Genomic DNA, 25,991 nt, shown 5'->3' with positions numbered 1-25,991 from the left:
AAATGCGGCAAAAATCCATCTCTATACAGGCTAGTCTTTAACAAGATGTTCCAACACAGGCAAACACTCAAGTGAAAACATTCAAGTGGTAACTTCATCATCTAACCTTACCTGACACAAGGTCCATAAGTTTCACTACAAAAATCTTACCTAAATTTAAGCCTTTCAATTGCAAACGCATTTATAATGAAAACATATTACAACACAGAAAGCTTGCATGTTACAGGTAAATCATAATGAAGAGTATAAACATGCTTACACTGGACAAAATAATAATGATCACAACTATAATCAAGTGATTTCTAGCAAAAATAGTTAAAAACGTCATATTATTAAGCTAGCATATGCACACCCTCTGACACAAAATATGGTCACTCTTCTGTACCGTGAATTTCTCTAAGTGTTGTTCGGGTTAACGTGAGAGCCACACAGGGAAATATTAAACATCGAGATCCAAGGATGAAATTAAGTCATAGCAGTGACTTATCTGCATGTCACGAAATATGAAGTCTTTATGGCTTAGTAATAAAGCTCTTTCTTCTCGTTGCAAAGACTGGATGTCTCTCTCTACGTAAAACAGACACATGTAAACACAGCACACAAGATGATTCCTGAGTTATTCAGAATGTCCGTGGAACTTAGTATCTGAACAGCGACCAATGTCTGTGGGACTTAGTCTCTGAACAGCGACCAATGTCCGTGGGACTTAGTCTCTGAACAGCGACCAATGTCCGTGGGACTTAGTCTCTGAACAGCGACCAATGTCTGTGGGACTTAGTCTCTGAATAGTGACCAATGTCTGTGGGACTTAGTCTCTGAACAGCGACCAATGTCCGTGGAACTTAAGTCTCTGAATAGCGACCAATGTCCGTGAGACTTAGTCTCTGAATAGCGACCAATGTGTGTGGCACTTAGTCTCTGAATAGTGACCAATGTCTGTGGGACTTAGCCTCTGAACAGCGACCAATGTCTGTGGGACTTAGTCTGAACAGCGACCAATGTCCGTGGAACTTAAGTCTCTGAATAGCGACCAATGTCCGTGGGACTTAGTCTCTGAATAGCGACCAATGTGTGTGGGACTTAGTCTCTGAATAGTGACCAATGTCTGTGGGACTTAGCCTCTGAACAGCGACCAATGTCTGTGGGACTTAGTCTCTGAATAGTGACCAATGTCTGTGGGACTTAGCCTCTGAACAGCGACCAATGTCCGTGGGACTTAGTCTCTGAACAGTGACCAATGTCCGTGGGACTTAGTCTCTGAACAGCGACCAATGTCCGTGGGACTTCGTCTCTAAACAGCGACCAATGTCCATGGGACTTAGTCTCTGAACAGCGACCAATGTCTGTGGGACTTAGTCTCTGAATAGCAACCAATGTCCATGGGACTTAGTCTCTGAACAGCAACCAATTCCCCTGTCAAAGGGTGTACAAACCTGTAATAATATGTTTAGAATATTTTGAATCACTAGTATATAGAAAGAGTGCGCAGGGTTGGGGAAAGGCAAAATAAGTGAAGAGGAAATTCGAAAGGAAAGGAGAACTGGATAAAAAAAGTGGAAAAAAAGCAAAGAAACAAAGAAAGTCAAGAAAGAGAAGAGGGAAGAAAGAAAACGAACGAAAGAAAGAAATGTAGAGAAGAATAAAATGAAAGAAAGAAAAAAAAAACGAGAGAAAAAATAAAGAAGAAAAAAGGGACACAGGAAAGGAAAAAGTACACAGGAAGAAATGAAGAAAGAAAAAAGTGGGAAGAATGAAGAAAAAAGAAAAAAGGTATAGAGACAAGAAACAGAAGACAAAAAATGCAAAAAGAATTAAAGGTACACAGAGAAAGTAAAAAGGAAAAGTAAAATAAAAAATGAAGAAAGGAAGAACAAAAGGATGGCAGGAAGAAATGAAAAAAGAAAGAATACATATGAGAAGAAAGGAAAGAAAACACGAAAGAAATAAAGAAAAGCAGTGACATTACAGTGGTGCCAGAAGCAGTACACTGCTGCACACAAAAATTACTACAACTTAAACCAGGACTGAAACTTCATGTTAACCTTTAGAGAATGATAGTATACATTAAAAGCATTTGTGATTTGTCCATCGTGCATAGATGTACAGAAGCAAGCATTGTTTGACATCCTCAAAAGAAAGTTGTAATATGTGGTAGGACTCCCTCTTGTGGCAATGCAGGAAGCCACACATCAAGAGATTCCATCGCAGAGGTCCCCAATAGTATTCTGAGGCACATTTCACTATCATTTCTACAACTGCAAATGCAGAACATCCAGTGTTAATATGGGTATGTGATGTAGGAGAAGACATCATCCTACCTCATCCTAAATGTACTCTAAATCCAGCAACCTCACAAGAATGGTGTCAAGACTTGTTCAGTTATACTGTTCAAGCTGTATGGAAATGAGCATCATCTTGTTGAAAAATTTTTCAACATTCTGAAGAATCTCGACATATTGCTATGCTATCTCTGTGCCTTCAATAAACGTAAGAGGTGATCTGGAGCCATAACTGATGGCACTCAAAATCATAACACATGCTATGCTGTCAGGAAAATATGGTACTCGTAAATGCAGGATTGCTTCGTTGTCTTTGCAATGCCAAAGCGTGATGCAATCATCATCTGCACTATGACTGAAGCGGTTCTCATAAGAGAATACAATGTGTTGTCATTCCTGCCTCCAATTGTGATGCAAAACAACACTAAGTGGTCAAAGGTAAACAGCGCAGAGGATGCTGTGCTTGCAGTCCAGACTCACTGAAACATTGACAGATGAATCCTCATGAAAACCTGCAAATGCAGTATAGGCCCAACAGAATGTAGGATCTCTCTGGATGTTGTTCCAATCGCTACTACAACTTGGTGGACATCAAAATCTTTTTCTATTTGTAGTATTTCTGGTGGGACCAGTACCTGGCTAATGTGATTACGAGCTGTACATATCCGCTCTTGCTCACACACAGTGTCACAGTGGTGTTTACAATGTCAATGTCTAGTTATACAGTGAGCTGACAATTTGGGCTCATGCATTCCAATAATGTGATTGCTGTGCAAATAGATCTGCAGTAATTGGTGGTATTCCACCAGAGTCTACAATATGGCATACTGATCTTTTCACTATTAATTATATCCTTACTACCTGTCACATGGTCTTTTATACACAGAGACATGTCAACTAACATTCCCTGTATGATGTGTTGTAAATCACTTTTAGTATTTCATGTAGCAATGATCTGATAGCAAATGGACGACTCTACGTGTGTAGAAATTTTTCATATTCAGCAATGTTTTATTTAACAGTGCTATCAATTGCAGTGTCCTGCACAGTGGCATCATGGTCTAAGACATCCTGCCTAGGACTCACGTTGCAGAATGTACGCTGATCAGAGTCCCTATGGGGGAACAAATTTTCTCATGAATATCGGCCAGTGTACAGGTAGTGATAATAATCCTATATTTCTTTTATTTTAAGCGTTCTTTTATGTTTCTTTGGGTATTTTTTATTTCTTCTTTGGTTATTTTATATAGTGATGATTATGATTATGATGATGATATTTAACTTATTTTATATTTTTGTTTTCATATTTTCCGATAATGGTATATCTCTAATGTGATAAGTTGAGCTATATATAAACATAATTTTCCTTACTGTGTATACTTAAAAATATTGTATTCATTGTATGCTTTGTACTGCACTATTGTATTACTACTATTAGTATTATTATTACTATTAGGCCTGTTATTATTATTTTATTTATTATTATTATTATTATTATTATTATTAATATTATTATCATCATTACTATTCTTATTTATTATTATTATTATTATCATCAATAATTTTCTTATTTTTTTATACTTTGTAGGCCTCATTTATTTTTGACCTGCTGTTCACATTTTATTATGCTTTTTTCTTTCTTTCTGTATGTTATATATTATGTCTGATTTCTTCTTACTTGTTGTTTACATTTTATTATTATTATCTTATTCAGTTTTGTGTGTACTTTGTAAATTTGTAGTGTTTCTATAACGCAGTTTTTACTCCTGGTTGAGTGTTAGAGAAGGCCGTATGGCCTTAACTCTGCCAGGTTAAATAAATCATTATTATTATTATTATTATTATTATTATATGGATGGATATTAATTGCTTTAGCATCATGATGCATTTGAGGACCTACGATAGGTAGCGAAATCCAGTTACGAAAACCAGCTATAGAGGCTGAGGAAATCATCGTGCTAACCACATGATGCCTCGATTTGGGTTGCATGATCGTCCACTTCTGCTTCAGCAAATGAACATGAGGCCAGCTGGTCAGTCTCGGCCCTTAAAAAGGGATGTAGTGCCACAGATTATTATTATTATTATTATTATTATTATTATTATTATTATTATTATTATTATAACTGCAGAAGCTATTCCGTGCCGAAATTCAATGTGTATAAGAAATGGCCCACAAATTTTGCCTGGAATCCTCTATTAGAGAGATAGTTTTCTTATGTGCTTTGCTTCTCCTCCAGAGGAAACCATGCTAATGATTTTTATCAATTGAGTTGGGTTTGAACCCATGAACCTCAGACCCTACAGCTACCATAGTGATTACTAGATAACCGAGGATGACAAGGAAGATAAAAAAAAGAACAAAACAATGAAAGGGAAAGAAATCAAGAAAAGAAAAAGAAAGAGGAAAGTAAGAAATAAAGAAAATAGAAAGAAAGAAGGAAAGCAAGCTGGAGAGAAAGAAAAAAAAGGACGGAATAAAATGATGAAGGAAAACTATTATACCTGTAGTAGTAGTAGTAGTAGCTAATCTGGATGGTCACATCTTCTAGTATACTTACTTACAAATGACTTTTAGAGAACCTGGAGGTTCATTGCCGCCCTCACATAAGCCTAGCAGTCCCTATCCTGAGCAAGATTAATCCAGTCCCTAGCATCATATCCCATTTCCCTCAAATCGATTTTTATATTATCCTCCCATCTACGTCTCGACCTCCCCAAAGATCTTTTACCCTCAGGTCTCCCAGCTAACACTCTATATGCATTTCTGGATTCATCAATACGTGCTACATGTCCTGCCTATCTCAAACGTCTGGTTTTAATGTTCCTAATTGTTAAGTGAAGAATACAATGCATGCAGTTCTGCATTGTGTAACTTTCCCCATTCTGCTGTAACTTCATTCCTTTCAGAAACAAATATTTTTCTAAGCACCTTATTCTCAAATACCCTTAATCTCTGTTTCTCTCTCAAAGTGAGAGTTCAAGTTTCACAATCATTCACAACAACTGGTAATATAACTGCTTCATAAATTCTAACGTTTAAGTTTTTTTTTTAAAAGCAGACTGGATGACAAAAGCTTCTCAACCGAATAATAGCAGGCATTTCCCATATTTATTCTGCGTTTAATTTCCTCTTGAGTGTCATTTATATTTGTCTTCTAACAAGGGAAGGATTTCGGCTCGAACAGGAATTTCGTATCCAAAATTTGTATACAGGCCCATCTTTACATCTCTGTAAAGCTCCCAAAAGCATTCGTTTGTGTAATGTGTGGTTTGTCTGTTAGAGCACTGTACAAGTTGAGGGGTGGGGAGAGCACTGAGGGGATGGGACACCTTACCCGTAAGTCTAGCCTAGCCTAGCCTAGAAGCTAGTGTGAGCAGTAAAATGTCTAAAGCCCATTTAAGAACATTTTTCTACAACGTTCTGTATGAAAATATTGCAGCTAATCAAAAGTGTACATTGTTGTGTGAGTCACTGAATGCGCACAAGGACGCAACCTTAATAAATGAATCATTCCAAGGCTAGGACATGGAATGTATGATCATTCCACCTAAAAAACTAAATATATCCAGCCTCTGAATATCTATTTCCTTAGACAATACAAAATATATGCTCGGAGGAAAACAGATTACATAAGGACTCTTGCTGAGAATCCAGAACTTAACTTGGGAAATCGAGTGTTTATAATGAAAATGAACTCTGTTATTCATAACCAGTTGTCTGCTCCAGTATACCGCCCTATGCTTCAGTATTCCTGGCAGTCAGCTGGTTATGTGAATCCTGAACAAGTCTTCGACTTCAAAAATGTAATTCAGCTGGCATTTGATTTTTCAGCACTGGAGTGTGGTTCAGAAGATTGTTCAGGTGTTGCTTCTGTGTGTTGTGCTTACTGCTTTGCTCCATGCTGTTTCATGCATTTTGTAGAGAATCCTGATGTAGGCTACATTTTTAAAGAAGTGTATTGACCTATACCAACCAAACGGACAGTTACACAAATGAATGCTTTTACGGTCTTCATCACTATTGTGAGGCAAGCGTCTGCACAAATTTTTAACAAAAAATTCCTGTTCGAGCTGAAACCTTTCCCTTGTAAGTATGAGTAATTTTTAATGTTTTGATAAAGTGTGTAACATATATTACATCTTAACATACCTCAGGTTTCAGATCAGCATCCATATTTGTTGTATTTCCACCTCCTACATGAGGTGCAGTGCCTGCAGCATTCTGTGCTGAAGCATGATTGCTGTGGATATGCACCAAGGGTACAGTGCTTGCAGCAACATGATTAGACAGAAGTGGCAGTGAAGGTGTTGCATCTAGCTCGCCATTCTGAGGAAGCCGTGGTGTTGGTGCGATAGGACCATTGTGCATGGAAGGCAATGTCAGAGGGCCAGGTATGTGCACGATGCTCACACTTGCCTGGCTTGCAGCTACAACTGCCGGCTTTAGATCTGGTGGTTTGTCTATTTTATCTATCACATGGATCAATCTAGTTTCCTCTGCTATGCTATGAGATCCTGGAAAGCAAAAATGATCCATAAAATTATATGTAATTACTTCTGGTACGCAACATATCAAGTAGTCTTCGTACTTCAACATTAATACACAAGAGACTGAAATACAAACAGACCCTGGCTTACACAGATACTAAACACGTAGATTCTAACTTAACAGACAGATTGAAATACAAACAGATCCTAAACACGTAGATTCTAACTTAACACACAGATTGAAATACAAACAGATCCTGACTTACACAGATCCTAAACACGTAGATTCTAACTTAACACACAGATTGAAATACAAACAGACCCTGGCTTACACAGATCCTAAACATGTAGATTCTAACTTAACACAGATTGAAATACAAACAGATCCTAAACACGTAGATTCTAACTTAACACACAGATTGAAATACAAACAGATCCTGATTTACACAGATCCTAAACACGCAGATTCTAACTTAACACACAGACTGAAATACAAACAGATCCTGACTTACACAGATCCTAAACACGTAGATTCTAACTTAACATACAGACTGAAATACAAACAGATCCTGGATTACACAGATCCTAAACACGTAGATTCTAACTTAACAGACAGATTGAAATACAAACAGATCCTAAACACGTAGATTCTAACTTAACACACAGATTGAAATACAAACAGATCCTGACTTATACAGATCCTAAACACGTAGATTCTAACTTAACACACAGATTGAAATACAAACAGACCCTGGCTTACACAGATCCTAAACACGTAGATTCTAACTTAACACACAGATTGAAATACAAATAGATCCTGACTGACTTACAGAGATCCTAAACACGTAGATTCTAACTTAACACACAGACTGAAATACAAACAGATCCTGACTGACTTACATAGATCCTAAACACGCAGATTCTAACTTAACACACAGATTGAAATACAAACAGATCCTGACTTACACAGATCCTAAACAAGTAGATTCTAACTTAACACACAGACTGAAATACAAACAGACCCTGGCTTACACAGATCCTAAACATGTAGATTCTAACTTAACACACAGATTGAAATACAAACAGATCCTAAACACGTAGATTCTAACTTAGCACACAGATTCAAATACAAACAGATCCTGACTTACACAGATCCTAAACACGTAGATTCTAACTTAACACACAGACTGAAATATAAACAGATCCTGACTTACACAGATCCTAAACACGTAGATTCTAACTTAACATACAGACTGAAATACAAACAGATCCTGGTTTACACAGATCCTAAACACGTAGATTCTAACTTAACAGACAGATTGAAATACAAACAGATCCTAAACACGTAGATTCTAACTTAACACACAGATTGAAATACAAACAGATCCTGACTGACTTACATAGATCCTAAACACGTAGATTCTAACTTAACACACAGATTGAAATACAAACAGATCCTGACTGACTTACATAGATCCTAAACACGTAGATTCTAACTTAACAGACAGATTGAAATACAAATAGATCCTGGCTTACACAGATCCTAAACACGTAGATTCTAACTTAACAGACAGATTGAAATACAAATACATCCTGACTTAACACAGATCCTAAACACGTAGATTCTAATTTAACAGATAGATTGAAATACAAATAGATCCTGACTTACACAGATCCTAAACACGTAGATTCTAACTTAAAACACAGATTGAAATACAAACAGACCCTGGCTTACACAGATCCTAAACATGTAGATTCTAACTTAACACAGATTGAAATACAAACAGATCCTAAACACGTAGATTCTAAATTAACACACAGATTGAAATATAAACAGATCCTGATTTACACAGATCCTAAACACGCAGATTCTAACTTAACACACAGACTGAAATACAAACAGATCCTGACTTACACAGATCCTAAACACGTAGATTCTAACTTAACACACAGATTGAAATACAAACAGATCCTGACTTATACAGATCCTAAACATGTAGATTCTAACTTAACACACAGATTGAAATACAAACAGACCCTGGCTTACACAGATCCTAAACACGTAGATTCTAACTTAACACACAGATTGAAATACAAACAGATCGTGACTGACTTACAGAGATTCTAAACACGTAGATTCTAACTTAACACACAGACTGAAATACAAACAGATCCTGACTGACTTACATAGATCCTAAACACGCAGATTCTAACTTAACACACAGATTGAAATACAAACAGATCCTGACTTACACAGATCCTAAACACGTAGATTCTAACTTAACACACAGACTGAAATACAAACAGACCATGGCTTACACAGATCCTAAACATGTAGATTCTAACTTAACACACAGATTGAAATACAAACAGATCCTAAACACGTAGATTCTAACTTAGCACACAGATTCAAATACAAACAGATCCTGACTTACACAGATCCTAAACACGTAGATTCTAACTTAACACACAGACTGAAATATAAACAGATCCTGACTTACACAGATCCTAAACACGTAGATTCTAACTTAACATACAGACTGAAATGCAAACAGATCCTGGTTTACACAGATCCTAAACACGTAGATTCTAACTTAACAGACAGATTGAAATACAAACAGATCCTAAACACGTAGATTCTAACTTAACACACAGATTGAAATACAAACAGATCCTAAACACGTAGATTCTAACTTAACACACAGATTGAAATACAAACAGATCCTGACTTATACAGATCCTAAACACGTAGATTCTAACTTAACACACAGATTGAAATACAAACAGACCCTGGCTTACACAGATCCTAAACACGTAGATTCTAACTTAACACACAGATTGAAATACAAACAGATCCTGACTGACTTACAGAGATCCTAAACACGTAGATTCTAACTTAACACACAGACTGAAATACAAACAGATCCTGACTGACTTACATAGATGCTAAACACGCAGATTCTAACTTAACACACAGATTGAAATACAAACAAATCCTGACTTACACAGATCCTAAACACGTAGATTCTAACTTAACACACAGACTGAAATACAAACAGACCCTGGCTTACACAGATCCTAAACATGTAGATTCTAACTTAACACACAGATTGAAATACAAACAGATCCTAAACACGTAGACTCTAACTTAGCACACAGATTGAAATACAAACAGATCCTGACTGACTTACATAGATCCTAAACACGTAGATTCTAACTTAACAGACAGATTGAAATAGAAATAGATCCTGACTTACACAGATCCTAAACACGTAGATTCTAACTTAACAGGCAGATTGAAATACAAACAGATCCTGGTTTACACAGAGCCTAAACACGTAGATTCTAACTTAACACACAGGTTGAAATACAAATAGATCCTGACTTACACAGATCCTAAACACGTAGATTCTAACTTAACAGACAGATTGAAATACAAACAGATCCTGGTTTACACAGATCCTAAACACGTAGATTCTAACTTAACAGAGATTGAAATACAAACAGATCCTGACTTACATAGAACCTAAACACGTAGATTCTAACTTAACACACAGATTGAAATACAAACAGATCCTGACTTACACAGATCCTAAACACGTAGATTCTAACTTAACACACAGATTGAAATACAAACAGATCCTGACTTACACAGATTCTAAACACATAGATCCTGACTTAACACTGATCCTAAACACGCTCTACATAATGAAAGATAATAGAATAACAGAAGTTCTCTATTGCATCTGATAGTGCGCGCTAGTGTACCATGCTAAGTATCGATAGTACAACTGGGCCTGATCAATTATCATGCTATATTTTGATCAAAGAGTACAGCTACAGCAAAATTATTCTCATTATTCTGAGCTCTTTGGTTTGTTCTTCTGTGGTCATAAGGCAATCATCATCATAAAATGACAATCAATACGAACAGCTGTTAGAGGAGTGACCTTTTTTTTTTTTTTTATATATACAAGGAGTTTCGTGTATATAACTACTGCAAAGCAATTCCATGTATAGTTACAGGCTGTTTATACATCCATCGCTTATGCACGGTTTATTAGTAATGTTTTCTGTCCCAACTCTGCATAAGTCTTGTATAAAAACTATACATGGTTTATTAGTAAGACCGTAAATATTTAAGTACAAAAGGAAACAAAATATTAAAATGATTAAAACATAAAATTACCATGTTTGTTGAAGTCTATGGGAATGTGACTACGATGTGCAGGATTGTTGGCATTGTTATCCACATATTCAACTGTACGCCGGCGATAATCTGCTTTACCACCTCCACGACCTGTCACATTCCAGGCTGGATGTGAGCCACCATCTACCCTGGTGGGTGACGCAGGAGCTAACAAGGATGGCCGTCCCACAGGGTCCTCAGGGATAGGACGAAATCCCAGGCCAACACTCAAGGCTAAAAAATTAAGTCAAAACAGATATCTTTAAATTTCCTACTTACAAAAAAGAAATGAGTAAAATTTGATTTTACTTTCAAACATTTATACAGGTATAATTTTAACATTTATAACTAGTATTCCATGTTTCTATAGTCACTGTCCTATGTTGTAGCTTTTCATCCTGAAAATTCAATTGGCTTCCTTAATTTGGGCTTTTTAGCAACAGTACATATTCCGAGTGTGGGGGAGCTGCCTCAATCCCAAACCTGCACACCAGTATATTTGTTTGACATTTACTCCTGTAGGAGAGTGGCCATCACAATAACTTAGAAGTCTCTCCTACCCAACCTGTTGGTCTGCAGGAATTATTTTTTAAATTGTAAACCTGGTTTGATGGAAGAAAAGGTCTTAAGGCCTTGCCTCTGACAGGTAAAATAAAATAAATTATTATTATTTCCCTCCTACCTGCCAGCAAGCTGGTTAGGTCTCTTTCCTATCCATGTGCCTGGGGACACGCCCTCTAACATCATAATGTCTAGTTTTAAAATACTGTATTAAGAAATAATTACAAGTGTTTTTATATATATATGTGCTGAACTCGCTTCTGTAAAAAGCAAAAAACTATCTTACTATTGCAAGTTAATGCTGATTCTCACCTATATATGTTAAATGTACTTACATGCACTGGGTACTGGTGCATCTTCACCACCCTCTGGTTCACCCCTACTTTCAACCTCCACCTCAGAACGAGCTGTGTCATCTGATCTAGCAACACTACCCGTGTCATCTGTATCCACTTCTGTCAGTCTTTCAGAATCAGATGCCAAGACATCTGTACTCCAGGCCTCAGATGCTGTCTCTGACACATCCAGCAACTGTTAACACAAGTTAAATCAACTTATTAAAACAGAATATAATTATAAGTAGCGGAAGGATGTTGATGATCTAGAAATCTACTTGAAATAATCAACAAAATCCCCTTAAAGCAATTTAAAAATGACATAAAATTAAAAGAAAATGATATTTAAATACTATTCAAAGTACTTGCACCCCAACTTCTTAAAAATTAGTCACCTTGTTTCAATGACTACCCTGCAAATCTCGAAGAGAGGAGGCAACTTCCTGGAATTTGACTAAGATAAAGGAAAAGGGTATGCAACAAAATGAAGGTTTTAAGGAAAACTATAGATTTTAAAGGAAAGCCACTACAATCCCATTACATGTCAGTTCTGAAGAAAAATATGTTAAATACTTTATTATCCCTGACTGGGTCTGAGTTATTAAATCCCAAAATAATTGGATAATTATTATAACTACTTTATTGTTGCGGAATGTCATATCATAAATATGAAAATTTTTCATGCATGAGACTGATGTGACATTTAAATTGGGTATAATAATAAGGCACGACTACAACTTGCCTGGGTTGACTCTGCAAGCTGAGTGACTGCACCATCTGTAGTGCTGGTGAGAAAGTTCTTTTCACTACACTGTTCAACTGTCTCGCTGTCACTTGCCAGTACATCTGTGCTCCATGTATCACTCACTAATGAGATGGTTTCATCCCCTATTAGACAAAAGACTCATATAGATATTGACATCAACTACATCTTAAAGTATCTACTGTAATTACAATACCGGGGTGTTCACGAGCTGAACAAGAAAGATCACAACAAAATATCAGGGTTAGTACAAAGAAATTGACATTTTCAATGTTCTATAAATACAAAACTATTAAAGTTATCAGGAAACAATTCACACTGTTTTATGAAGTAATTCTTCAAGTTTACTTTGGGAACTCTCAAATTTTTTATTGTTAGTAAAATAACATACACAAAAATACAGACTTAATTCTTTCCTGAAGGATTAAAAACTCGTGTTCAGGGAGTTATCCAAACACATATTTAACACAAATAAAGATAATTGTTTGACACAAAGTGAGTTAAGAAAGAAAAAAACATACAGATAAATTAACAAACACAATTTCAATTTTAACAATTTAACTCATACAAATACACATACATATTAAATCAATATATATTCTTTAAAAATTAAATTCCTAATGCTATTTTTTAATTTTCTGATAGTAAAATTTTCCAAATTTGGGTATTTTTTAATTATTTTATTATATAACCTTGGACCACAGCAGGCATCATGGCTAAGAGCTGTGCTTGTGAAACACTTTGGTTCCTCTAGTCGTATAAAATCGGATCTTTTAGTTCCATATTTATGATGATACAATTAGAATTTATTGCGATTTTTATGTATGAAGTTTAATCAGGCAATATAATAAATCTGTTTATGCTCGACCATGCCGAAATGTAGTAATTATACACCTTATAGTAGCTCTTTAATGCACCTCATTAAAGTACACCTATTCATTATAGTTCAGTTGTTCAGCCAATGACAAATCACCATTGTATCATTATAAAAGCGCAAGTATCGATTATTCTTGGATATGCAATCGAAAGACAACTAGCGAAAAGTCACGGAGGCTGGAAATCCAATACTGTCGCAGAAGGTTATGTTCTGTTACTATAATAATTAGCGTTAATTTTAAATAATATTCAAATAAATTCAATTTGTCATCTCGTTTTTCAATTCTAAATCAATTTTCAGGTTATATCAAGACTAATGTTCATGTTATTCTCTAGATTATATCAAGGTCAATGACATTCATTCCTTGGAAAAAATCAATACTTTCGCGTCTGCACACATCTCACAATTTAGAAGGTCAGTTCCGCTCCTCACTTACATAACCATAACATGAATATTTATGAATAATTTCAAGTTATAAATATGGTCGAGCATAAAAAGTCATATGAAACTTGCCTATAATGGTAATTAAGACGCTCGTATGAAAATTATGAAACTCACCTGCGCTCATTTCATAAACAAACATACTCGCGTCTTAATTACTACCATTATAGGCTCGTTGCATAATGTACTATTAATTTTCAGAACATTAAAATCACCGAACAAAAGTTCGGATGAGTAATCAATTGGTTAATTAAGGCATATTTAATTACTCTTTTCTGAACAAGTATTAGTGGAATGAGATTAGAATTACAAGCATTTCCTCACCCTAAAATTCCATACTGGAGAATGGTTGAAATAAATCTAAATAAATTACACGTAAAATATTAACTGGTAAATATGGCCGAAGTATAACAAAGAAATAAATTGTTTTACGTAATCTATTGCACAAGTAATGTTCAATAGGCTTTCTGTTATTACTAATTCTACAATTTTTATTCATAATCCAGTCAGCGTGTTAAATCATTATAATGTAACATAATTAATTTCTTCACAAACTCTGTATAAGAATCTCCTGATTCCATTGTACAGTGAAAGTAACTCAAAGCCAAATATAAAGTATAATGAAACAAATATTATGAATTTACCTTCAAGTAACTTCTTGATTTCAAATTTTCCAAATTTGTCATCAATATCTGATCGACTTTGTTTGTTTGGCGGTGGAGGAGCGAAGTCCATAGGTTGACGAGGTTCCCCAACTGGTCCTCTCAGGACACCACCAAGCCCTTCTTCACCCTCTGTTATTTGTGAAGAAGGGGTATCTCGACCTAATGAAAACAAACTGTCTGTAAACTTGTACATTATTAATTAAATTCCTTTATTATTATTATTGCCATTTAACAGAGTGGATTGAAAGAAACTCATGGGGATCCTGAAGAAAATTAATGTGAATTCGAAAGAGAGCAGGCTGTTAAGTAACCTTCATATGAAACGAATCAAAGTGAGGGATAGGCAAAATTCTAAGCCCATTTCGAAAGTCATTAGAAAATAAGCTGGTAAAATTCATGTTCTGGGAATAATAAGTTAATTAAGTAGTACAATATTGCTGCAATCGGAAAGTATTGGGAATAAATTTGAATAAGGAACAAAAGAAAAAAGTTTCCTTCCCAGGCAGGATTCGAACCATGAAAGTCTTAGTTACCAGTCTATCGTGCTCTGGAGTGAACAAGACTCTGAAATCAGCTACAAGGGTCAATCCGCTTTTTCTGCCACTATTGTACAAGAAGTGTATTTATAAAAAATAAAACTTGCTTTACTTGAAATAGTTGATTTTGATACTCAAGTTATGATAATGTTTATTGTCCAAATACAGGAACATCTATTTCCTGTTATTCTTACCTGAAATATTTGGTGTTCCTCTACCTGACACATTGGCTGAAACCATGTCAGAGAGATTATCATTCTGATCATTCTCTAGTTCAAGAGATGATGCAACACTGTGATTAGATGCGGCTTCTGATACAGCTTCAAGATTGTCACTTGTATTGCCTGCAGATCACAGAACAAAAAACAGAACTGAAAAATACTGAAACATGGGACGAGCACTGTAGTACCAATAATTTCGCAAAAATTTACTCATCTACACTAATGTGGAGTATAACCTTAAAATTTTTGTGGTGTTCAATGTAGTGTAAGGGATTTTGATTTCTTCACAGTCTCCAGAGATGTAGAAACATTGTGTGTGTGCGTGTACCGTATTTAGTTTAACAATATGAGGTCCTGGTGTATTCATTAAGTTCACATTAAAAATGTAAAACTTCAAGTCTATGTGGGAGTCTATCATTAAGTAGCACAGCTCTTTTTGTTTCATTTGTAGTTAGCCTGCAAAGGGCAGGTTCCATTGTAAGCTAATTCTTTTGTTTAGTTTGGAAGTTGCAATAATATTTGAGAAAACACTAATTTGGAGCACTACATGTAAGTCTCTATTGCTAATCAATGGATAACTGCTTGGAAGTGTTACAGTAACAATATATCCCTAAATTTGTCAGTTCAATTTTTAGGGTACATATTTAATTTCAATTTAATTTCAGTATAAGTTTCATTCACCGTTTGTCTACATTCAAGTAATGCAATATTAATTTATTATAATTTGGTATCTCTCATATTTTCCGAGAAAATGTAAAACATTCTTCATAATTTGTCACCATACAAGAGTTTACGAACTTGTGTTGTCTGTATATGTTATATTTACATCAAAATGTTAATAGAAGTCGAAACAATTTTTACCAATGGAACCTTCATCATGTGATAGAGAAAATCTGGTTCTTTTCTCATGACTTTCTCCTCTTTCAACCACGCCCCCTCCTTCACCATCTCGCTCTTCTCTGCTGTCTGGCAAGTTTACACGTACTCGAGCTTCTGAACATGATGCATGCTCCTCCATGCAAAGTATCTGTGAAAGGAAAACACATAAGAAACCCACAAACCTTTAAGACATTTCAAGAAAATTTCGTCTTAAATTCGTACAGCATTAAGTTTTAAGTACAATGTGCCAGATTTAGAACATTACCAAAAACTAGCACTTTCGATATCTCCAGCTACACTGTTGCCTTCCGTCACCCAGCCCACAAGATAATAGCAAAAAATACATTTGACACTCATTCACATTACCACTAATAGCTATTACATTAAAAAGTGGAATAAAATACATAGCTTTATTTATTAAAATTATGACGTCTTTTCCTATGTTTTCTATCTTGTATACTTTCAGTCCCTCTCAATTTGTTACTAAGATCACAGTTGCATGACTAAGAACATCAACACCTGGAAAGTTCTCTACAAAACCTTCTATGCATTTGTTGGGCAGAGTTAGTGAATACATAAGAATCATACCCATCATTTGTAAGAAGAGAAAATTCATAGTGAAATATAGTGGAACACGTGTTGTCAGCAAATAGCTGGATACACTACGAAGATAGATAGATAAAAATCATAAACAAATCTTGCCTTTGTATAGTAAATTGTGGAACCTCCATTCCATTCACATGAAAAAAAATTCTCACTCGTACCGACTGCCAGATCCAGCAAGAAACTTAACTCCTTTTTACAGGAACTGAATGAATCCAATTGTCGTGTATTTGTCCTTTCTTATCTTACTGTCAGCTTAGGCCTGGATCACCAATATTAACACATTATGAGGCATGTCAGGGAAACTCACTACAGGTGCAGGCAGTAAAATGCCATCTTATGGTAAGATTATAAAACTGACAGTCAGTAATAACTTTGCATAAATAACAACTATGAACATAAAAAAGTCTGCAAGTCCAATGATAGTCTAAGCCTTAAAATGGGGAAAAAGGAAGGATGAGAACATAAAAAGAGGAAGTAGAACAGAATAAACGAAGAGTTGAAGAAAAGAATAAGGGAGCAAAGAAAGAGCAAGAAGAAAAAGAAAAATAACGAAAAAAAGAATACACGGGTAGAGGGAAAGAATAATTTTTTTTATTTTAGTAGGTTATTTTACGACGCTTTTATCAACATCTTATGTTATTTAGTGTCTGAATGAGATGAAGGTGATAATGCTGGTGAAAATGAGGGAAAGAATAAGAGAAGGGAGAAGAGAGATGAAAGAGGAATAGGGGAAGAACAATAGAAAGGAGATGAAAAGAAAGATGGAAACAGAAGACAAAAAATGAGTCAAAGAGGACTGAAATGACAATAGGAAGAGTGAAAAACAAGAGGAAGATAAGAAGTCTAAAAATAACTCTAACTCATTCATATGTGCATCACAGGATGTAATATTAGAGATTTCACATTTTTCAGGATGCTCTTTCAAATGGTGTATAAATTGTTTAGAAGTTTTCTTAAGGGTATCGGTACGTGAACGACCACAAATATTATCAGGAAATGCAGGCTTTAAATTTCTAAACTTTTATAAGAAAATGAACTCACAATTGGACAAAAATTAAAAGGCACCACAATAAGACTTATTAGAACTTAAATATCTGATAAAAGTATATAAAAAAAAGGTTACTAATAATATTTTTCAAACCAGTTTTATCAGAGTATGAAAAAAAAAAACGAATTCTGCAGTTAAATCCTTTCGTAACCATAACGTTGTTATGGTTTCTCTGATGGCTTTAATATTTTTGCTGCATGTAATAAACACTTATTTCTGAAAAGTAGACTATTCTCAGACATGTAGAGTTGTTTATTTTAATACAATTAATTTTTTATGTGTCCCTATATAAAATATATTAAAATTTACATAATGTTTTGTGACCTAATTTTTCTATTTAAAAAAATGGGCATTATTGTAGTCTACTTTTTGCATAAATTCATGTTAAATCAATGTACAAAATTTCATAATTCTATCTCTAATGGTTGTGGAGTTATGAAATAATATGTGTGAAAATGTTCAAATTTTGGAAAATTTAATTTAAAGTAAAAAGTGATTTCTTAAAAATATTATTAGTAACCTATTTCATATTTTTATCAGATATTTAAGTTCCATAAGTCCTGTTGTGATACCTTGTAATTTTTGTCCAATTATGAGTTCATTTTCTTACAAAATTTTAGAAATCTAGAGCCTGCATTTTCTGATAATAATTGTGGTCATTCATGTACATATACCCTTAACACTGAGTGATGTTTCCTCTGTCAGACATTTATTGACTAAGACTTACTTTCTGTTCAGCGATGAGTCCTATACTCTCACCCACATTTGGAGTGAAGGGTATGACCAATACATCCTGACTACTTTGCTCACCACTCTCTTCATCAATGCCCACACTTTCCTCTGTTGTCTCTGTAGTTGAAGTTGTTGCAGGTGTTGATGACGAACGTGTTGCTCGGTTTTTACCAACTGGAAATTTATTAAAACGGAAAAACTTCGTCACTGTCACAGATTCTCGAGCACACAAAAAAATAAACAAATAAAAAACATATAAAGAGCAAGGTATGGGTTGCTCATACGACAGTCTCTCACCAAAGGGACCAAGGCTACTTTTCCAGCAGATTTTTAGTAAATACAGTAGAAAGCTTTATCAAGTGTTATGATTTTCCCTCCCCATCTCATTTCTTTGTTATGATACTATGACCCATGAAAGCTGAATAGATGAAATCGTGATTAACAAAGAAAATATATTGGAATTACAAAATTTTCCCCTCTTCATACTACAGTTTTCCGTCATTTATTTTCTAAATAACAATATCTCACTAAACAATTAGCCTCCTACTACTTCAAGACTGTTCAGTTGTCAGTAGTCCTAAATGTTTAGGATCTAATAAACTCAAACAGGGGTTTTCCGAAGTGTTCTTTTAGGACTTCATACATTCTTACAATATTCTGAAATGTAGAGAAAAGAATGAAAAACTTGCAGCATACAATTTATGAAGTGATGATTCCACCCCAACTCCTCTCCCCCCAATGGTAAGAATGGAGTTAATATGTCACAAATACTTTTTTATAATAATGCTTTATGTAGATATGGAGAAGAATGGAATGTGTGAAGTGGACAGACAGAATAAGAAATGAAGCTGTGTTGGGAAGAGTGGGTGAAGAGGAAGAGGAAGAGGAATTGGTTGGGTCACTGGCTGAGAAGAAACTGCCCACTGAAGGATACACTGGAAGGAATAGTGAATGGGAGAAGGGACAGGGCAGAAGAAGATATCAGATGATAGACAACATTACGATATATGGATCATATGAGACAAAGAGAAAGACAGAACATAGTGTGACAGCCGCATCGAGAATCGAAAGTACGTCCCACAGAAGGCTGGGGCGCGAGAGACGAGGCGAGCTCCGCGAAGCGGCGGAGAGGGGAAAGACGCAAGTCAGCAGCACTGTGGCGTGGCATGGCCGCGCGAACTGGAGGGGACGGACGTAAGAGGAGGACGAAACGTCCAGAAATCGAAAAGACGAGAACGTGTAATTTAGTAATAAATAGAAGAACGGCGCAGAAGTGTGGAGTCAGTCTTGTGAAGCAGCCGTGAGCGAGTGTGAAGCCAGTTTAGTTTGGACAGCAAGCCAGTCAGATTTTGTGAAACAGCCTTCAAGACCGGGGTTCGACTTGAGTTTGTGAAGCAGCAGTGAGCGTCCAGGCGGAAGCAATGCGGCCGGAAGTCTTGAGTTCGAGTGCAGTGGACTGTCTCTAGAAGTCTTGGGTTCGATATACTGTGAACTTGAGTGAATGAGCTAGAAGAACTAGCCAAGGCAAACGAACTGTGAACTGAGAACTGACAGTTTTGTTTTGTAAATAGTGCTTTGTGAACATTGGTTGAGATTAGGAGCACATTGTTGTTCTCAACAATCCAAGTGAATTGTAATTGTCGTCTGGGGAGTGCAATAACGAATACTGTGTTGCTGTGTGGAGTGAAATACCCATTGTTGACGGGAGTGTTTTAAATTCAGTTATAGAAAGTCATTCTTGTTGTAATAAAAGTAACATTGTTGTGTGAAATAAAAGTCACAATAGGAAAGATTGGAGAAAGCTGGGTTTGCAGAACACTGAATTAATGAATGAATAATGCTTTGTCTTCCACTTAAGACACTTGCTTTTTCTTATTTTTCTATCATCATTGTCCTACTCCTCTTCGTAATCATCACCATCATAGAAATAAAAGATTCTTCAAAATATGGCACATAAATGGGCCAATGAATTGGCTATTCTAAAGGAATTTAATCCAATCTCTCACATATTCACGACTCCTTAATACAGACAGAATAAGAGCATTTTATCTTAACATATCTAAAACTAACCTTTTCCCAACAGTCCTGCACCTTTGCGTGGTGTATTAGGAGTCGTCTGCTGTGGCTTTAATCCTCCAGCAGTTCCATGACCATTAACAGTTGTGTTGGTAAGAGGAAATTGCATCAGTAAATTATTCAGCTGCTTCTTCTCTGCTTCCTGGCATTCACTGTCATCAGAAGCTACTGCTTGCAAGAAAACTACCTGTTTAAATAAAAGAGAGCAATGTGAAATTAAAAATGCTTTTTCAATGTCTGCTATATCTAGTTACTAATAATTAAAAATTAATCCTTACCAAATTATGAAGTTCTGCCTCTGTAAATAAAGCTGCAGAACGTGATAATCCCTGAAGTTTAGAACTCACAGTAATCACTGGGCCATCTTCCAAACCATCTGTAGCACCATCCAAAATCGCATCCAGTAAAGAGGACACACAATCCTGATATTAAAGAAAAATATAGTTGCAAAAAATTAAAACTTGAACTTTTCCACACATACACAAAAACTTCTCTCCTCCCCTTTTAGGGACGTCACATTTGACGACTAAAATAGTGTGGAAGGAGAATAATATAACAGGTTTCCAGTTTCACTTATCTGTTTGCATGATTTCATAAACAAGTAAAAAATTATGCTGATAATAAAATTGACAAGTACGCACAGTTAGAAGAACAGTTAAGTGGATCTGGCCAAAACTATTTTGCAGAGATATAACATTAAAATGTGATTAAATTTTGGCTGTTCTGATGCCGATATTCTCTGAACAATAATTCATGAAAATTTACTAGAATCGGTAAAATCATTTCCAACATGTTGAACTGAAATGATTACTTTTAGGAACTAAATATATTAGGCAATCAATATATTACATTAGTACTTTTTGTGCCTATTGTGATCTTATCTTTGAACTCGTATTTTTTTTCTAACATATTTATGATAAATTTTAGCACATTATTATTATTAGTTACTTTATATGAAAGAATGTAAACATAACTGTCAGAAAACATATCTTCACGTTTTATAATTAAATTTTAACAAATTACAGTGATTACAGCAAAAAAAAAAGTCACATTTAAAAAATGAGGGTTAAGTCCTTTTACCTAAACACCATCAATATGATATGATATAATATATGGACAACTAACCTTTTCAAATAGGTTGTAGAGATCAGACACTTTACTGTCCACATCCTCATACTTCCTCATAGCCAACATTTGTACAATTTTAGCAACTTGGATAAGGTTAAAACGAGATATGTAACTGATAGGGGCATCAGTTATACCATACGGTTCTGGATTCACAATTGCAGGGCAAATGAAATACGTAAACACCAAATCTGTACAAATTGCATTGACCTGAAACAAAGGATAAACATTCATCTATATTGGCTAAAATATTACACCAATCATTGCTTATGAATTCAGCAGTGAATATGAAAAATGCTAATTAGGACGTCCAAGTGCTGAGAGGGAGGGGGATATATATATATATATATATATATAGAGAGAGAGAGAGAGAGAGATTCATGTAAAAACAAACCACTTTTTTTTTTTTTTTTTTTTTTTTTTTTTTTTTTTTTTTGCTATAACTTTCAAATTTGCCTTGATTACAGCCAATTCCCTTTGCAAATAGTCATTATTAAAAATATTCTGAGAACACTGAATTGACAAAGCTTCAGTTGCATTTGGCACACTAACGAATTCTTTAATTGCAATGAAATTATCTGAATAGGAGAGTTGTGCAGCTTCAATTGAAGCACCCCAGAGTAATGTGGGTAATGGGAGGTCTGGAAATTGTTTTTTGTAAGCATTAACTCTGGAAGGGGGTTTAATGAAAACTTCTTGGTGTTGGATATTGAAGTGTTCATGTCAGGAAAATTTTCCCTTATGATTTCCGCTACTGTACGAAGTCCATGCACAATACACGCAACATGAATGAGTCTGGAAAAAATAGTTTTAAAATTAAAAATTAAAAAATACATGGGCTATTCCATCTCAAATCGACCGAAATATAGAGAAAATTTACCTTGCAATTTTTAAATACAATGAAACTTTTTCTGTCCGTAGACAACTACGATACAATGCTTTGTGCAAAGTTTGAGGCATCAGAACTTCATAGTGTTTAAATTAAAAATATTTTAATTTATCGTATTTTCATAAAATTAGCAACTTTAAATTGTTGTGGCTCCGAAACCCTTTCACCCAATGATCAAAATCATGGTTTATTTTGATGCTGAAAAGTTAAAGTTTATATTGACATGTAAACAGTTTTTCTTACTTTTTATGGAAATGGAGAAATTTAGATTTTTCTTAATTAAGACACCTTTGCCCACGAAAAAATATTTTTAAAATATATGGTTAGATTCCGCATTGAAAGTACAAATAAACACGTATTTTTTACTGGTGCAACGTTAATAAGAAAGAATTGAAAAATCAAATAAAGAAAATAAATAGTAAGCGCGTGAGCTAACCAGCTGACTGTGAGGCAGGAGCTAGCCTAGGCAAGCAAGGCCAGGAGACATAAACACGTGATGTTTCGTCTAGTAGCGCATAGCTGGGCTAGCTTTATCACAGGTTTTCATAAACACAGGAGTAAAATGACGCCCAATGCTCGCTTATCTTCATCTCTCGGCCAGTGTGTGCTGTGTTGCGCCTTTCAAGTCTAGGCGTGTGAAAATAATTTATTTAATACCCCCGAATCTTATTACTATGACATTAAGCAAACAATGCCGAATCCCTCTTAATAATGCAAGGTTTTTTCTCAATATTTTTTTTTTAATTTTTACAAATGGGCAAAAAGCCTAAAAGTAAATAAAATCAGATTATCTGTCTCTCTGTATATAATAAAAATAAGGATTACTTCTTATCATAACCTACCAAATGTCAGCTTCAAAATGAGCTCTCGTTCAATGTTCTGCAGTAAATGGTTCCAGAGTTCTGAGCACTGAAAGAGGCTTGTTTTTCTAAAATACGCTAAATTTGTCGCTCAACAACACGAAAACCGTTTGACTTTCGATAGTATATTTTTGCAAATGCACTCTCCTCAGCACCTTGTATAAATAGGGAAAAAATTAGAGTATAAAAAAATGCAAGGTTTTTTACTGATCGATTTCATATGGAATAGCCCACATGCATTATATGCTCTATGCATGTAAAAATGATGAACATCGGAAATATACAATTATATGCACTATAAAACTTCACACACAAAAACAGAAGAACATGAAACATATAGCAAAAGTTAATTCCATATCACAAGTAAAAACAAACTAAATATGCATTTGGATATAAATCCGATGTTTAGTAATCAGTGTAAAACAATAGATCGACGTTTCACTGTATTTCATAATTATTGCAACAAGTGTAACTCTGAAGAAGCAACTGTTTAATAATTATACACTCAAGTACCAAAATCTTGCAATGAATCCAACAAAGTAAATGTGTTAATATATGCCATACAAATTATTTCATGACCACTGGAATAACAAACAGTAGGAGCAACACATAATACTTATGAACTTTATTCATTTTTCTTTTCCTGAAGACGTAACCTGATTGAAACATACTGAAAACTTTTACCTCAAACTGTTAAATCCAAAATCTCATTAAACATTTTATTTTCTTACCTCTTTAGGTTCAATATTCCCTGATTTTGAGAGCAAACCAGCAATCTGACGAACAAGCCAACACACACCAGTTGGAAAGCAGTGCATGTTATTTCGTAGACTAAGCACGAAACGGTTTGTAATAGCTACAAGACAACTGTTGGTCCACTTTCGATACTCCTGGAGTCGAACACTGTACTCAGGAGAGCCTTCAGGACCAAACTTCTTTAGGCGTTCCTCTGGAGGAAATCTTAAAAACAAATTTCATCATCATATCAGTAACAAGTAACACAAAGCTTAATCACACATTGTGTCCCTCTCAATAAAACAGTTGGACTGTGCAAATAAATTTTAATAAATTGCAAATAAGGCCAATCAATTCTTAATACATTTCTGCATACACTATCTGTCTTAAAACAATTATACAGATATACTTATATTATTGAAGTACATAAAAGTAGAAAAATGAAATCATGAAAATATGATATTGAATGATGTAAAGGTACGGTCACACATCGCTACTTTTGCAGAGCAACTTTTGTACTGCAGCTGCAAAAGTTGCGTGTCGTGTTCACACGTAAGCCAAAAGTAGCGCGCTGCACGCTACTTTTCGTGCTGCGCAACCCGAGTGCTGCAAAAATTGCAACTGGAGGTTGCGAGTCTGTTCACACACAAGGCGCTACTTTTCCAGCCACAGTCATGCTGCAGGTTTCCATCTCCGTGTTGACTTCTCAATATACATTTTGTGGTTATGTTTGCATTATTAAGAAACTCACGCGAAAGCTTCCTTATCTATTATTTGCTTTTCTGTCGTATCTAGTATTCAAAAATTGACATTATTTTTACTATAAAGCTTTTAAAAACGCCTATATACTTAAATGATAACCAACAGTATATTCACGTAATCAATGTTGGCAACCCTCCTGTTTGGAACTACGCTACGGAAAATTTAAAAAATGAATTATATCGTCAGCAATTATGCTCAGACTGTGTTGTGTATTTAATAACTGTTGCAAATAATTTATTTTCATCACATTTAACATTAAAATATATCCAAAAAATAAAAGTATCATTGGCACATTTGGGTGGTAACACTGGTTGCAACCACAGCAAAAGTTTCAACAAAACCGATATCAAAAATGCTGCGGCTGCAACTCTGAGAACCCTGTTTACATGTCACTACTTTTAAGCTGCGCGCAGCATGGAAAAGTAGCGGGCAGCACGTTCGGCAGCCGCTACTTTTCGGGTTGCACCGTTGTTCACACGTCGCAGTACAAGACTTGCACAGTTTTTTGTACTGCAGCGCTGCAAAAGTAGTGACGTGTGACCGTACCTTAAGATTACAAACATGATTTTAAAATATTTCAAATATAAATTACATCCCAAAAATGGAAGTTTCTATCAACATATTAAAAAAAAAAAAAAAACATTAAACTGAAGAGCTGAGATGCAATTTATTTTATTATAACAAGAATAGCATTAAAGAAAGTCCAGTTTCAGAGAGTAGCTCTTGGTAGTGGATCCAACAGATGGGCTACCCCATTTCCATCTTTTTTTAGTTGCTTATTTAACGAAGCTGTATCAACTACTAGCTTCTTTGGCGTCAATGGGAGTGGTAATAGCGAGATGAAGCCGAGGAGTTGCCAGAGATTACCTGACATTCGCCTTACAGTTAGGGAAAATCTCGAGAAGGAAAAAAAAAAAACCA

At 35.2% G+C, this 25,991-nt stretch overlaps 1 protein-coding gene across 2 annotated transcripts in view; it reads right to left on the bottom strand.

Moving 5' to 3' along the window:
* Nucleotides 1-25,991, bottom strand: part of Gapvd1 (GTPase activating protein and VPS9 domains 1) — a 69,293-nt gene that overhangs the window by 32,163 nt on the left and 11,139 nt on the right. For both annotated transcript variants that reach the window (XM_069839245.1, XM_069839244.1), the window contains exons 6-17: nt 24,305-24,533; nt 21,825-22,034; nt 20,978-21,121; nt 20,694-20,886; nt 18,619-18,797; nt 16,220-16,385; nt 15,332-15,481; nt 14,581-14,760; nt 12,598-12,743; nt 11,856-12,051; nt 10,960-11,193; nt 6,433-6,797 (exon numbers count right to left, since the gene is read on the bottom strand). In XM_069839245.1, coding sequence (XP_069695346.1) covers nt 6,433-6,797; nt 10,960-11,193; nt 11,856-12,051; nt 12,598-12,743; nt 14,581-14,760; nt 15,332-15,481; nt 16,220-16,385; nt 18,619-18,797; nt 20,694-20,886; nt 20,978-21,121; nt 21,825-22,034; nt 24,305-24,533 — 2,392 coding nt within the window. The remainder of the gene's footprint in view (nt 1-6,432; nt 6,798-10,959; nt 11,194-11,855; nt 12,052-12,597; nt 12,744-14,580; nt 14,761-15,331; nt 15,482-16,219; nt 16,386-18,618; nt 18,798-20,693; nt 20,887-20,977; nt 21,122-21,824; nt 22,035-24,304; nt 24,534-25,991) is intronic.

This window comes from Periplaneta americana, chromosome 11, assembly GCF_040183065.1.
Source record: "Periplaneta americana isolate PAMFEO1 chromosome 11, P.americana_PAMFEO1_priV1, whole genome shotgun sequence".
NCBI lineage: Eukaryota > Metazoa > Arthropoda > Insecta > Blattodea > Blattidae > Periplaneta > Periplaneta americana.
The sequence above is the reverse complement of the archived record's forward strand: the minus strand, read 5'-3'. Positions and strand labels throughout refer to the sequence as shown.